This window comes from Chinchilla lanigera, unplaced genomic scaffold (genome assembly GCF_000276665.1).
Source record: "Chinchilla lanigera isolate Chin_1 unplaced genomic scaffold, ChiLan1.0 scaffold00001, whole genome shotgun sequence".
In the NCBI taxonomy this organism is placed as follows: Eukaryota; Metazoa; Chordata; class Mammalia; order Rodentia; family Chinchillidae; genus Chinchilla; species Chinchilla lanigera.
The window spans coordinates 28,181,052-28,196,284 of record NW_004955402.1 but is presented as its reverse complement, the minus strand read 5'-3'; the positions used below and the strand labels follow the sequence as shown (position 1 = coordinate 28,196,284).

The window sequence follows — 15,233 nt, the reverse complement described above, 5'->3', positions numbered from 1 at the left end:
CAACAAATTAATCTATAAAAATTATTGTATTGCTCTTGTTATTTGTGTAATAGTCCTTTTCTCCTAAGTACCATGAGGTGACAAAGCCAGACTGATTAGTAGGGTTCTAGTCTTAAAAGACAAAAATGATTTGCTTATGACAAGATGTATTACATTAACAGGTCTAGGTGAGCTACTCCAAAAAGCTGAAAACTCAGTTTGCATTGAAAAGAATTTATTGAAGAAAGATAATTCATTTTTTCTTACATGAATATGTAAAAATATCTTATGCTCATTAATAAAATCTGGCCATAGTACCTTTTGGCCAGATTACATTTTCATATTCTACTTTACACAGTTAACTGAAGAGAGCTGTGAATTGTTTAAAAAAACACACACAGTATTAATAAAAGAAAATGACTGTCTTTCTGAAATACAAATGATTTTTACCTCCACGTCCCTGCCTGGCCTTCTCTCCCCACTTATGCGTGTGGACAGCCGCATGGCTCCCTCTGAACGGCAACTGCTCCTCAGTGATCCCTGCACAGACTTCAGTGGCCCCCTACAAAGCAGCCCGGCATGGCCTATGGCAGTGGGTCCACAGGGCCAGCGCCAGCGCCAGGGCACCAAAATGCAGGTTCACACGATGGCACCCCCACCACTGCAACTCTTAGACAATCCTTCAATGGTAAAAGAATGAGATATAATATGTAAGTTTAAAATAAAGCCTTAAATATGTAAATTAGCCAAAACTAATGAATAAAAGTGGGGGGAGTAAGAGAGGGAAAGAGAAAATTAAAACTAACTTCTGAGGTGAGAGATTAATCCAAACTCATGTAATGGATGTCTTGATATAAAGACATGTGGGGAGGGGGCTGGGGATCTAGCTCAGCGGCACAGCGCCTGCCTGGCAAGTGCGAGGTCATAAGTTCGATTCCTGGTACCGGAAAGAAAACAAAAAACAAAAAAAGAAGAAAAAAAGACGTGGGAAAAAATGACATTTTTAAGCTCAGGAATAAAATGTTTTACTATTTTAACACAAAATTCTTCCACAATTCTCATAATATGTACATAATCCTGGAATAAACTTCTTACTTCTTTTATTAACAATGTATACATTAAAACACAAATATATACAAATTTTAAAGCAAGTCCTTTAGGACCATATTCAAGCAACGACCTCTGAGGAAATGCAATTCAGGTACCATGTCCCATCTTGGAAGTTTTCTCTTCTTTCTTTGTTACACTGAAGTCTTCAGTAGACACTGGTTGCTTCTAATGTTATCTTACTGATCCAAACAGCTTGAGAGGCCAAACCCAGGTTCATTTCCTCCAATACTACAAAAATTAAAAACAAACAAAAGAAAAATAGTTCATATTACTGTTACTGAAAAAGACGAACAGTAGTCTATAGTTTCTAAAAGACTTCTTCTGAAATGAAAAGTGAATTGGGATTAACCATAATGTACAGGATTCCCAAGGACTGGCTTAAAAATCAGTTTATATAAAAAATCATTGAGGGAAGAGCTACTTGTTGATTACGAGCTCAAAATAACACAAATGTGGAAGAAAAAGAAAGAAGGAAAAAAAAAATAAAGAAAGAAGTACAGAAAGAAAGAAAGAAGAGAAAAGAAAAAAGAAAAGAAAAGAAAAAAGAAAAGGACAGACCAACATCCGTGTTAGGAAGGCACAATTTCTACACACGTCTGTGGTAGGTAGGTGACTAACACTGTGAGCAGTGCTTAGTTCCTGGTGCCAGTTTCAGAGAGGCTCTGAAAACCTGCAGCTGATTCCAGAGTGTGACTACTTAATTCCATAAATGGTCTAAAGACGAAAACAGAGTAGATAGCATTGAAAGCATTAAAGAAGTCCAGCGAACAGGTATCTTGGGGCCAACACAGTGACACTGTCCAATATTAGGGTACCAAACAGAAGCAATGAAACCAACATTTCTTGGCCTGGGTGAATAAACATGGAGTCATCCACACTGCGTGTGCCCTTCTGTTGTTTCTATGGGTTTCACTTCATTATTTCTGTCAGATACCAAGGGAAGGGAAAAGCCTTGCTGACAAATGTCTGTGTATGTGTGTTCATGTAAAAACTGCCAAGATGTTGACAATGTATAACATTTTAATGTGATACAATGTAAAGTGGCAACTCCACAAAGAATATGGCAAGATTTGTTTCTAATGCTCATACCAACTTGCTATTTCGAAGCAATTTAAGTATTTTCATTAAAGGCAGTATCAGAGACAATAAAGCTCTTAAATAAATGATCTGTTGGGTGCAGTTAGTACATGTCTGTTGCCCTAGCAGTCTGGGAAGCTGAGGCAGAAAAATCACAAGTCTGAGTCCATCCTGCACAACCAAAGTGATTTAGGGAGAATACACCTCAAAACAAAAACAATCAAAAACAAACAAGTAGGATGTAGCTTAGTGCAAAAGGCCTGAGTTCCATCGCCAGTACCAGAGGAGGTGGGGATGGCGATCCTTGGCACTCATCTGGAACCCCATATGTTCACCTGGTGCCTACTATACGCCAGGAATTTGTTCAGTTTCCGTGGCAGGTCTCAAAGCTGCTGCAGGTGAAACTCGGCAGACCAATCAGTATTCACCGAGCACTCGAAGGTTAGGCGAGTGGGTGGGCAACTCCTTCCAAGCAGAGAGCAAAGGTGTGCTGGGGCAGGGGATGTGACGGTATCAGGTATGAGGACCTGCTGTCAGGAGATGATAGATCACAATAGCTACGGAGAAGGCTGTTTCTGAAAGCTGCTAGGAGAAAAGATAAAAATGCAGGCAAAAGTCACACTGTGAAGGATCCAGATTGGCGTGCTATTATTCTAAATATCCTGGAAGCACTTTAGAAGTAAAAACTGCATAGGTGCGTATGTATGTTTGTGTGTGGGAGAAAAACGCAGCTACTGAACAGACGGCTTCTCATGCATTTCTTCAATGCCTCAAAACATCTATGGAAAAAATTAATAATACCATGGAGCAGAGTCAGTCCCACAACATTCAACTTCCTATACGCTTGAAGTGTTTTTATACGAAGGTTTAAACTAATACACAGGGGGCAAAAGAATGATTAGTATAAAACCGAGCCCACTAAAAGCAGCCAATGAAGCAAACAGGGGCAAAGCTTACCACAGAATACATTCAAAGGGTTAGAAAACCTTTCTTCGAGAAGATAAAAGCAAAGGCACACGAATGAAAAATGGTAAGGCATTTTAACTGAAAATAAGCATTCTGCTGACTGCTGCACAGTTTCAACGAGGAGCTGGGCAGCAGTGCTGGCTGCAGCGCAGCAAGATAACCGACGTGGGGCGATGAAACTTAAGACTGGTTACGGCCAATGGGCAGGATGAATGCCCTCTCCTATGCACTGTATTTACTTCAGATTAACTGCTCCCACTCACTTCTTTATATGTCATATTTTTGGGGGCTGTTTGAGCAGCCTTTTTTTCTTTTGAAGATGAGGTGGAAGATTAAGGAAAGAAAACATAAAAAGATCATTTAAGTTTATAATTTTTGAAAAGCACTACTTATAATAAAATCTGTTATGTCTAATGAATTAAAGTTTAGTTACAAAACGAAAAGGAAGACTAGCAGTGACTAGTATCCACCTCCACAAGCCTAGGTTTAGGTTTGAATCTGGGCTCTGCCACACACTACCTCAGGTTTCTTACCTGTGAAACAGGCCTTGTGTCAGCCTACTTCACAAGTACGTGCATGAGATAAGGTGATGCAGAAAACGTACTTGACGTAACTCCTGGTACATAGAAATGTCCAACAGGCTGTGGTCAGTTTTGCTATTTCTTGGTTGTTATTATTGTTGCTACTGTTATTCTTCCCAAAATAATCCAAATAAATGAGAAATAATGATATAAAATAGTTTTGAATGATATAATGATGATGCATTATCTGTTTAAACCACTAGTAGGGAAATCATCTGACTCTTCAGAAAATTACTATATTTAAAAAACTGGTTTTAGGGAAGAATTTTTATACGGCTACAGAACTCAATGATCTTGTTTTGTTCAATGAACTTATTTTATACTCCTGTTCTTCATTCCTAATGGTTAAATGAGGCTTGGATAATGGAAACCCAGAAATGACAGTCTCTCCTCCTCTTTGTAGGTCATTCCGCGTGCAGCAGTTAGGGTGGAACATGATTTTCCAAGCAGCTATGAGTTGTTATAGAAACAGGCACGTATTCAAAGAGACAAGATAAGGAGGACGAGAGTCTGCATATTAGGCCAGGAGTAACAACTTCGGCCTTGCACAGGCTGCTTAACAACAGTCAAGGCTATATGGCTTTTGACCTCGTGTGAAATACAAGTGAGGTACTTAGTGGAGCTGGGTTTTCATGGTCAATTTACAGACACAGAGAAGTCTCAAAAAACATAAACAGAGAACATGAAACATACGTGTGTCACCAAAAAGGGGGAAAAATAGCTAATATTGCAAAAACAAAACACAGCAAGAAACTTTCAACATGAATATTAGCAATGCTTTAAATCTGTAATGGTTTTGTTTTGCATTTACACACTCAGGTATCTGCATCACAGCTGAAGAGTAAATACCACTTAATATTTAAAGGAGGAAATAATAAGTTAATGAAATGGGTTTTACAGACATTTTTATTATTAAGGCTAAGTATGTGTTTGTTAAAAAGAGGGCTTATGTTTTAAGCAGAAATTGACAGTATATTTTTTACTTACCTGCTTGCTTACCATCAGGAACTAAAATAATATTACATATTGAGACACGGGACTTTAAAATTTTTGAAGAAAGAAAAATCTTTGTGTATGATAATTTTCCTTTTCTACAGTGGGTATTAACTGATATACAGCCCCTACAAAAAGCTAGCTTCATTAATGTATCATGCAGCACCAAACATCAAATGAGGTTCACAAATAAAAAGATATGGTGTATGTAAGAGTAAAAAAGATAGGGTCAGTGTTACTGTTTGAGTCTAGATGTCCCACCAAAGCCTGAAGCAGTCCTGGGATGGGCTTCTAGAGTTTGTCACTGATTCATGGTCCAAAGCTGGGATTATGGGTGTGAGTGCTACATCTGCTCTAGGGCGGGTAGCCTGCATATGATATGAGAGAGGGAAAGAGGTTTGCTGGCTGCTACTCTTCCCATTTTGCTCTTGTTGCCTTTGCTATTTTCTGCCGCCATGAGCTGTAGCCCTCTGCCATGTGCCACTCTGCCTTAGAGCCAGCCGAGTATGGACTGAAACTTCCACCAACTGTGAACTAAATAAACCTTTCCTTCCTTAATTCTGGGCACCAGATATTTTGTCTCAGCAATGAGAAAAAAGTGAGACAGTCAGGAAGTATAACTAATATGTACTATTAATTACATTTGCCATTATTGAAAACACTTAAAAACAAAATGAAATTCCTGACCCATGAAATAGAAACTCAAAAATCTGAAACACAATGCAAGAGTTATTATCAGTACAAGTACTAATTTTGAAAGGTCAGCCTTCTTCTGAAGGTGCACATAAACCTAACACAAATGCAGACACATTTGTATACATTGTTCTCACACTGATCAGAGAACACAGGCTCTTCAGGGAGCAACTCAGGCAGAATAAAACACATTATTTTTCTCTTTTTCTTTCTCTCATTATTTTTGTTTTATTTTGGTTTGACCCCTCCACCCCCGATATACAGCCTAATTCCCTTAAGCTAAGGCTATGTGGTCTTTAAGAATATGTCACTACATGTTCACACGCCCCTCCGCCTGGCCCTATACCTTTCTCCTGCAACATCAAAAGTCCTAATGAAGGATTCTTATAAACGGTCAGCAATGACATGTCTCTAGTATCCTGAACTGGACATTAGGTAAGCTTTGTGAGTTCAGTGTGCTCTTACTATGTTACTATCACTCTCCACAAAAATTTATCTCTGACCTAATCTACAGAGATTCAATTAATGAGATTTAATATGTAGTACAATGAATGAAAACCACACCTCACTCTCCACACTCATGATCAGTCAGTGAGAAGAGACACAGACAGGAAGTAACAGAGGAGAAATGCATTGCAGTATGTTTTACAGTTGTAGGAATACAAACTATGAGACCTTTACGCCTCTTAAGCAGAAAAGTCCTTTAAATATCATTTCTGCAGAGAAGAGAATTCTCATAATATAATTTCAAAGACAATAGCCCAAATAAGAGTGTTTTTTTTGAAAATTTATACTACTAATAAGCACATGTTGCTAGGCAACTAATATTGCAGTGTTTAATCTCCACCCTTCCTAAGAAACTGCATGATGGAAGAAACAGCCTTTTCAGCATTTCAGATAATAGCTGCATCTGACAATTCTCTTTCTTCTCTTACAATATAATTTCTTTTATGTTGAATTATACATAACTTTTGTTAACATGCATCAGTCTACCCCCATTTTTAGTAATTTGGATCAATAATTCATAATGATTAATTAGAATGTACTAAAATACATACCAGTTAGTCAATTAGAAATACTGCATCATTATAATAAACAGTATGACTGACAAAAATCAGTTGTTGATTAACAGAATTTCAGTGTGTGTGTGTTTTATTAGCTTATTTTTTTTTTTTTTTTTGGAGACAGGGTTTTGCTACGTAGCTCAGACTGGACTTAAACTCACTGTGTATTCCAGGCTTGCCTCAAACTCATGGCAATCTTCCTGCCTCAGCCTCTCGAGTGCTGGTACTAAAAGGCATGTTCCACCATGCCTGGCTAGCACTAATTCTTAGGGGGCAAAAAGTTATATATATATATATTGGTATAAAGTATCGAGGTAATAGGAAACATGGTGGTAGACCTTTTGCAAATGGGAAGAGAACCAAAGAGATAGAGGGAGGGGGACAAATGGGTAGGGAAGGAGGATGTAAAAGAATTAAGCTGTGTTATGTATTTCACTTCAAAGATGGAGAAACTGAGGCCCACAGATACTGGCAAACCAAGGTCCCTCTTTATTACTATTCTCCCCAAATAATGACGTGGCCCCCTTTTAAATCAGGCTCTTTCTATCCTCTTTTTTCCCCACAGTGCTGGGGACTGAACCCAGCTCCTCTGCACCAAGCTACATCCCCAGCCATTTTACTTTCTATTTTGAGACAGGATCTAAATTGCTACACTGCCCAAGCTCGGCTCAAATTTGCAGATTCTCCTGTCTCAGCTTCCCAGAGTGCTAGGATTATAGGCAGACACCACTAAGCCCAGCTATCCTCCATCTTTAATACAGAGAATTAACAAAATTATTTCTTGTATACTGAGACCTGCTAACCATATAAGTGTTTATGCAAATTAACAATAGATTTTCAAACCTAGACCATTAAAATAAAGTATGCCACTAGCTCATTTAACAGACATTGAAGCTTCAAATTTTAAGCTGGAGAATACTAAATGAATGGTAGTTAAATCTTCAAAGAGCCACACTTAATTCCTTTCCTCTGCATACACAATGCTCTCCTCCCATCAGGAGGTAGAATCTGTTTCTTCTCCCCGAGAATGTGGAGTGTCATGACTTACATTAACAGGCCCGCCACTTCTATGCTCACACACTCTTGGGAAAGTCAGTCACCATGCATCAACACAGACGAGACCACTGAAAAGCAACAGCAGCAGAGGAGACCATCCATGGAAGAGCACCATGCTGCGAGACGCCTGCTGGACCTGCCAGAAAAAGCTACCCACCAACTGAGATCACTAGAAACAACAAGAAAAAGCACTGCAGAGCTGGGCTTCTGTAGTATTCCTGATTGAAGAATCTTAAGAAATAATAATGCATTATTGTTTTTTAAGCCCATGAACTTGAGCTGGTTACTCAGCCTCTGATAACTGAAATGAGGCATCAGGCAACAGCACTAATTTCATGTGTGAAGTTTCAGCTCTTTATTTATTGTAACTGACCAGGAGATGAAGGGCAAAAACTAGGATCTATAAGTATGGAATAAGGAAAATCAAAAGGAAGAAAAATGTGCATTACTGTAGATAGGGACAGGGCAAGATAAAGTAGAAGTAACTAACTGTGAAGGGCAAATCCCCGGATACAGAAATACAGAGAGTAAGTTTCTGACCGAAAGCACATTGTAACTATTTGAGCTTAAAAGAAAAAGACAGTGTACAAACTGAGAGGTGGAAATTAACTAGATCATGTGAGATGCCGGCAGAAAAATTTCACTGAATAGAACAGTGGTGAGCAAGATAATGACGATTACGAGAATCGAAGAGAAGAAACCCTGTCCCTTCCGTCCATCCCGCCCTCTCGCTTTACCCTCCCTCTCTCTCTCTTTCATGGTACTCGGTATTGAACCCAGGGCCTTCACAATGAGCTATGTCCCCAGCTCTTGTTATTTCTTTTATTCTGAGACAGCGTCTCACTTAGTCGCTACATGGAACTGGCTGTGCAGGAACTCCCAATTCTCCATCCTCAGCCTCCCAGAGTGCTGGGACTACAAATGTGAAATCACCATACACTGCTCAAGGACTGGTTTCAAAAATACTAAATGTAAGAGTCAGAAGGTCTGGGCTCACACTCGGTTTCACACCCTTCTGTAGTCACATGATGCTGAGTAAGTCATTATACTTTTCTGGGACCCCCCACCCCCATAAAAATGTAAAATACTCTGCTAGGCAACACAGAGACCTAGATCTACTGTCAGTTAACAAAACTGACTGCCTTAGACAAGTCAACTGCCTACCGAGTCACAGTTTACATCTGATACATGGTTGGGATTTGGATTTATGATCCACGAAGGAGATAACCCATGAAGCAGAGGGGCAGCACTTACAACAAAAATATGATTCAGATTGGTGTTCAGGGAAAATAAAGTGCTTTTTTTTTCAAGCCAGAAAGAAAAGAAAATTCTAGCAGTCAAGAACTTTGCACGGGGGCTGGGGATTTAGCTCAGCAGCACAGTGCCTACCTGTCAAGAGCAAGGTCATGAGTTCGATATCCCGTACCAGAAAAACAACAACAACAAAGAAAAAAACACAAAGAACTTTGCATGTTAGGAGTTAAAGTGCAACACAAATATCTATAATAGAAACCAAATATTAGTGGAATTGTTATTAACACATTTCTGCTCACCTGAATCACCATGGTACACGCAAGACTGTCCCACTGGGTGGCTTGTAACATTGGTGGTACAAACAGATCTAATCACTTTAACTGGTCTTTTTACTAATAAAATGAAGAAAGTCTATAAATGGTCGGAATCTAGTTAGTTGCCTGAATTTGAATACTTACTGCCCAAACATAAATATTAATTAATACTATTCTTACCAATTAAAAATTATTACAATAATCAACAAGTTTATTTCATTCAATTAAAATAAATTTATTTATATTTGTAAAATTCTTTAAAACATTTTTTACATAAAGGCAGCTGATTGGTGCAGAGTGTACAAAATGCCATAACACACTTAGCTGTTTTTGCAGCCACAGTGGTACCCGTTTTCAGACAGTCTCACATGTATGACCAGTGGCTCATACAGCAAGATGACTGAATTCAAATGTGAGCCCCACGGCAATGAGACATACAAATTACAGCCCTGTCGTGGACATGTTAAAGGTATAAACTACTACAAGGTGTCACAGGAAGATGAACCCTAGTGGTACTAAACATTCTGGCGTTTTGCATGCAGAAGTTTACAAGTACATGAAGAAAATGGACATTCTGAGCTAAAAACACAGCAGCAACAAAGTGGTGATTGAGATGAAAGAAAACAAAATATTCAGAGAAAGAGCTCATCAGTGCACAGCCTGGAAATAGAACACAGCACACTTGGAGGCCTTGTTTGCTACAGACTGGACGCCACTATTAGGTCATGAGGAAACACTGACTACATTTAGATTTTAAAGAAGGTAAATCATCACTCTGTCAAAATACACGTCATCACAATATTTAGAATAAAGAATACTCAGAAACAGACAGAGGGAAGACCTACAAAGAACTTTAATTATCCAACGTATCACTGAGTCAGAAAACGAGAGAAAGGCACAAATAAATGATTAAAGCAACTGACAAGGCTTGGGGACATAATGAATTCTGACTGAGGGAGAGGCCTAAGAGACATGCTGAATTTGGGTGATCAAGAAAACAACTTGGTGAATGAATAAAGTCGGGAAGGAGTTCACAAGGAAAGCAGGCTAATTCTTCTGTTTGTTAACCATTTTCATAATTAGCCTTATTATGAAATCCATAAATAAAACATTTTCATTTGAGGAGCGTCCTCACAGGCTGGTGTGAAATTGTCTCCCCTTACATAATGATAGCTATTTCTAACAGTGAATATGGATAGACTTGTTTAGTGTGTGGTATGGATTTCTTTTCCTTAGCTTTTGCAACTTCAGCATTTACTAGACTCAGTAAGGATTTCAGTTTCCCTTGCTGAGGCCTCTGCTTAACCTGAAATCATTCCCGAAAAGAAGTCAGTCACCACTCCTGCCGATGCGCTCCACAACTTAGGCGGTGCTAAGAAAGTGCATGTTGTACAGCTGATCACGCACAGGGCTTCACTTCTACAAGCTGGTAAGAGCTGCAAGGTGTGGCTCTCTGATGTCTCTGGAGCAGTGTGTGGAGACGCCGAGACGAACACTGCCCTGCGAGCACCTACCTGGGCAATCTTGTGAATCTGTTCCACCACCGCGGCGAACAGAGCATGGACGCTTTCATCGATCAGACTCTGTATGTAATGCACCGCCTCTTCATCCGACAAGTCCAGACGAAATTTGTCCTGAACCTACAAGGTAACTGTCCATTAGTCTTTCTAATGAAGAAAAACAGGGACGATATTTTGAAGAGATAAAATGAAACTGACACAGATATTACAATGAGTTATTTCTATGTCAAACAAATAATATATAACTTAAAAAAAGGAATTTTAAAAGCCACTTTTTGAGACAAAGTTACTGCTTTTAAAAACAGAAAATTCTTTCAACCCAAAGATAATGCTTTAAATTTTAAAGAGTTCAGATCTAGAAATAGTATGTGATTCAAACTGTGACACATTTACTAATAATCCCCTTAACTTTATCTGTGTTATTTACTCTGAAATGGATGTAACAAGATGAGATTATGGTAACATTCTCCCCACCTTCTCCACCGCAGTTCATAGGAACCATGTCAATCACCGGCAAAATAAACTGAACTAGATCTTCTTAGACATCTCCCTCACTCTAACAGTGCCCTATACCCCTGCAAAAGCTCAATGGGTCTAGTTCCCAAAGATAGGGGAGTGTTTCTTTTAGTTCACATTTATGGTGGATTTCCATTAAGCATTAAAATAGTGTGTATATGTATCTGCGTATATTTGAATGGTGCCCTAAGAAAATAAAAACTAATGTTACTGAATGACTACTGTATAGCTGAAAGCACTATACATGAAAATTCAACTCCTAGAAGGCTCAGAAGTAGGTAACGTTTCCATCTAGAAGATGCAGAAACAGAGGCAGAGAATTTATGAAAGCATTCAAAGGATACTTCACTGGTGGTAAGGGGCACTTTCATGACACTATGCATAACCACTATATTTTACTCCTTTTTCCTTTTATAAGTGATCTACATGTTTCTGAAAGGTAGATTAAGAATTTGCATGGGGACAGCTAAGATAATTGTACTACTAATTTCTATTAGTTTACTGAAAGGAACAGTTAGTGCTTATATTGTTTGATCAATTTTGTATGCCTGTACGTGGTAATCTGAGCAACTACTTTGAAGATAATGATATGCAATATAATGACCATTGTTAATTTCCTATCATCTTGTTTTGAAATTCTTTATTGTTTTTTATTGTGCTTTTTTGGCTTTCTTTGTCTCTTTAAAAAAAAGAATTTACATAGGGATAAAACATGATCTACATTTAGCATTTCAAGTTTAGGATTTAACTACTAGAAAGCTAGGAAAAAGGATGCAGAGTCTAGAGATCTATAGCCCAGCTCCGTGCAATAAATTTTATATATATATATATATATATATCATGTGATCTCACAGTTCAACAGACAATGGATAAGAGAAGTTGAGAGGAAAGAAGAAAAGGGCAGTTTTTCAGTGAAGCTATAGCTAAGGGCTATCATCAACCACTTCCTCTCTTATTTCTGTATCTGAGATAATGGCAACCATGTTCCTTGAGTTTAATCCTTTATTTCCCTTGATTTTTGCAAACAAATAGCATGTCTGAGAGTTTTGAAAATATTTTTAAGGATATAAAAAAATTACAGAGCCTAAGAATCAAAACAAGCCAGGCATGCGGGGGGCATGCCTATAACGCCAGCACACAGGAGGTTGAGGCAAGAAGATCACTACAAATTTTAGCCAGCCTGTGCTACGCAGTGAGTGAGTTCATGGGCACCCTGAACTATACAGCAAAACCCTGTCTCAAAACAACAACAACAATAAAAAAGAACAAAACAGAACTTTAACCTGACTTACCAAATCTTTACACACTTGTATAAGTGCCTGAATTAAAGACAGAAAATATGTACTTGATAATAAAAATGAAAATATTTTATTTAAAGAGGTTTAATCACATATAAATAACTATTTATTATGACATTTATTGACTTGGTTACCACCTGTTATTATCCACAGGGCTCTTTGTTTTTGTGTTTTTGTTTTTGCTTTTTTTTCCTACCGGGAATCGAACTCACGACCTCGCGCTTGCCAGGCAGGCGCTGTGCCACTGAGCTAAATCCGCAGCCCCTATCACAGTGCTCTTAAGGTATGGATTACTTCAATCTAAACTCTCTTTTCCCTTTAGATTTATATAGTTTCTATTTACTTGTCTTTAGGTCTATTGATACCTTCTAGTGGCACACCCAATCTGCTATTCAATTAATATTTAATTTTAGCTACTACACTGTCAGCTCTAGGATTTTCAATTTATTCTTTTTTCTTCCCAATTTTGCAGTGGTGAGAACGCCATATGTTGTTACCATACATTTATTTTCATTTATTTTCCTTTAAGCCCGTGAACATACTTATAATAGGTGCTTTAAAATACTATTCTGGTACGTCGTTGTGACATCTGGGTCACCTCAGGGTGTTTTTCCACTGACTGCTTTTTTTACCCATTGACTTGGTGTCACATTAGTCTGTTTCCTCACAAATCTAGTGATTCTTTGTTATATGCCAGACACTTTGAATTGTACTTTATAGACACCGTAAATTCATTCTAGTTGGCAATTAAAATCACTGAAATCAAACAATGAATGGTGCTGAATATTCTGCTCTGTTTAAGTTTCTGGCTGCGACTCCATCAGATGAGAACTTGACTTTTGTACACCTTCATGTTCAGTGAGATTTGTGAAAATTTAATACAGAGACTGGGGAAAGTGATTGGCTCACTTTCTCCACGGCTTTCATTTTTTTGTTCAAAATTTCTTAACTTCCTCACTATCAAATATCTCTTAGATGGAAAAGCAAACACTTCTATCGTTTAAGTGAAATAATTTTAAAGCAGTTGTAAATAATAACATTCTCTGCTCACTACCTTTTAGGCAAACAATAACGAATCATCGAGTATTGAAATCCCATTTTCAGATGCTATTTTTATACTTAACATCATTTAATTACAGAGAATAGCTTTTCAGTTTACCCTGGCACCACACATCCAAAAGAAGGTTTAATAAAAATATATCCTTGGTGGCATGACTTTTAAAGGAAACCACTGTGCCAGTTTTTCAGTAGAATTTCACAGTAGAGACATCTACTATAACCAAAGGACAGTTATAATGGCTATTTATGAACAATTAGAGAACACTGCTCAAGATTACTAGTTCTTTCTGTATCAGTGAATGATGAGTTGCTGAAATCTAACTGAAAGGTGCTGTTTTTCACCAGGCAAGAATCAATCCTCTGATATTTCTACTTTCAAAGAAGAGATCTGCCTTATCAAAATTTCTTCCAATTAACTTCACAGACCTCAATTTGGATACACTTTACAAATTGGAAATCCAATACCTTATTTTTCTTTCAAATGTGTAAATATTTAATGATTATCAAATAAAACAGAAATAAGTCAGTGTTGTCTAATTTGAAGGTTAATTTACCACCATAATCTATTCTTGAGAATTTAATACAATGTTCTGAAAGACAACTACCATTAAAAGACAAGACCCTTGGCTATCAATTCTGTTCTCTTGACAAACCTTTAGTGACTGATACTGTTCTTTTTAGATTTCACATTTTGGAAGTTGAGATAATTCCACAACTCAAGGAGTCAAAAACAGAAATTATCTAAATTTACAGAAGGATAACATACCTCAGACCAAACTCTGGGAGAGGTTAGGGTAGCTAATAGCTAAGCAAAGATCTGTTCTCATTTGCTTTGTCCACCCAAGGGGCTGCGATGCAGCAAATGAAGCGTTTTTTCATTTTTTTTTTTTAGGAGCAATTTACTGAACAAGAATTTGAGTAAAATAAAACTCATATAAGTTTTCGATATACATATATACTCTTAACATTCCGATTTGCATGTCATATTAAATTTTGTCTTTCATAGCATTTCAAACCCATATCCATAGGTGTGTAGACTGTTCCCCAAACAAAACCCTGTAACACATTTTTACATAATATACTGTCTCATAAGAAACACTGATTTCATTTATATGTAATCTTTACCCTTTGAGAATTTAAACTACATATAAAAGACTAATATAACATTCATTAACACAGAAGACCTGTTTAAAATAATTTAGTTTAGCATCTTCGAAACAGCAGCTTTTCTTAAAATAAGTTTCTTATTCAAAAATTAGAATTAGAAAAAATACTTTTCCTGTATTCATCACAAAAGTAATTGTAACAAAGGAACAAATCTCATTCATCAAAGTTAAAGGAAAAGTTTTAAACTAAACATGTTCATTTATTACTTCAGTTGCATTAAAATAAAACAACCTTTTATCTGAATAAAAATTAGAATTTAAAATAGTGATTAAAAAACTGAACCCATATCTAACTATAGCTAAAAGCATGAACACTGAAAACTGAAAGAAGACACATGATCACATTAAGGAGGAAAAAAAAAGCAAACACTGCTAAAATTCTACGAGAGTAGACAGGTTTACATGTTTATGGATCTTACAGGCAACAAAGGTAATTCGTAGGTTACTTAAAATAGGTCTTTAGCTAACTTTTAGGTGCCAGTGATATAACTTCATTGTTTTAAAGTATAGTAAGAAATCAGGGGCTGGGGATTTAGCTCACCGGCAAAGCGCCTGCCTGGCAAGCGCAAGGTCGTGAGTTCAGTTCC

The 15,233-nt window shown here is 37.5% G+C and overlaps 1 protein-coding gene across 1 annotated transcript in view; it reads right to left on the bottom strand.

Moving 5' to 3' along the window:
- Positions 1-979: 979 nt before the first annotated feature.
- The window catches only part of Pik3c3 (phosphatidylinositol 3-kinase, catalytic subunit type 3), a gene marked incomplete at its 5' end in the record, with an annotated part of 114,156 nt that continues 99,902 nt past the window's right edge, over positions 980-15,233 (bottom strand). Inside the window, 2 exon segments of the mRNA XM_005372847.2 lie at positions 980-1,317; positions 10,602-10,727. Of these exon segments, the coding sequence (XP_005372904.1) occupies positions 1,303-1,317; positions 10,602-10,727 (141 nt within the window). The 3' untranslated portion in view covers positions 980-1,302.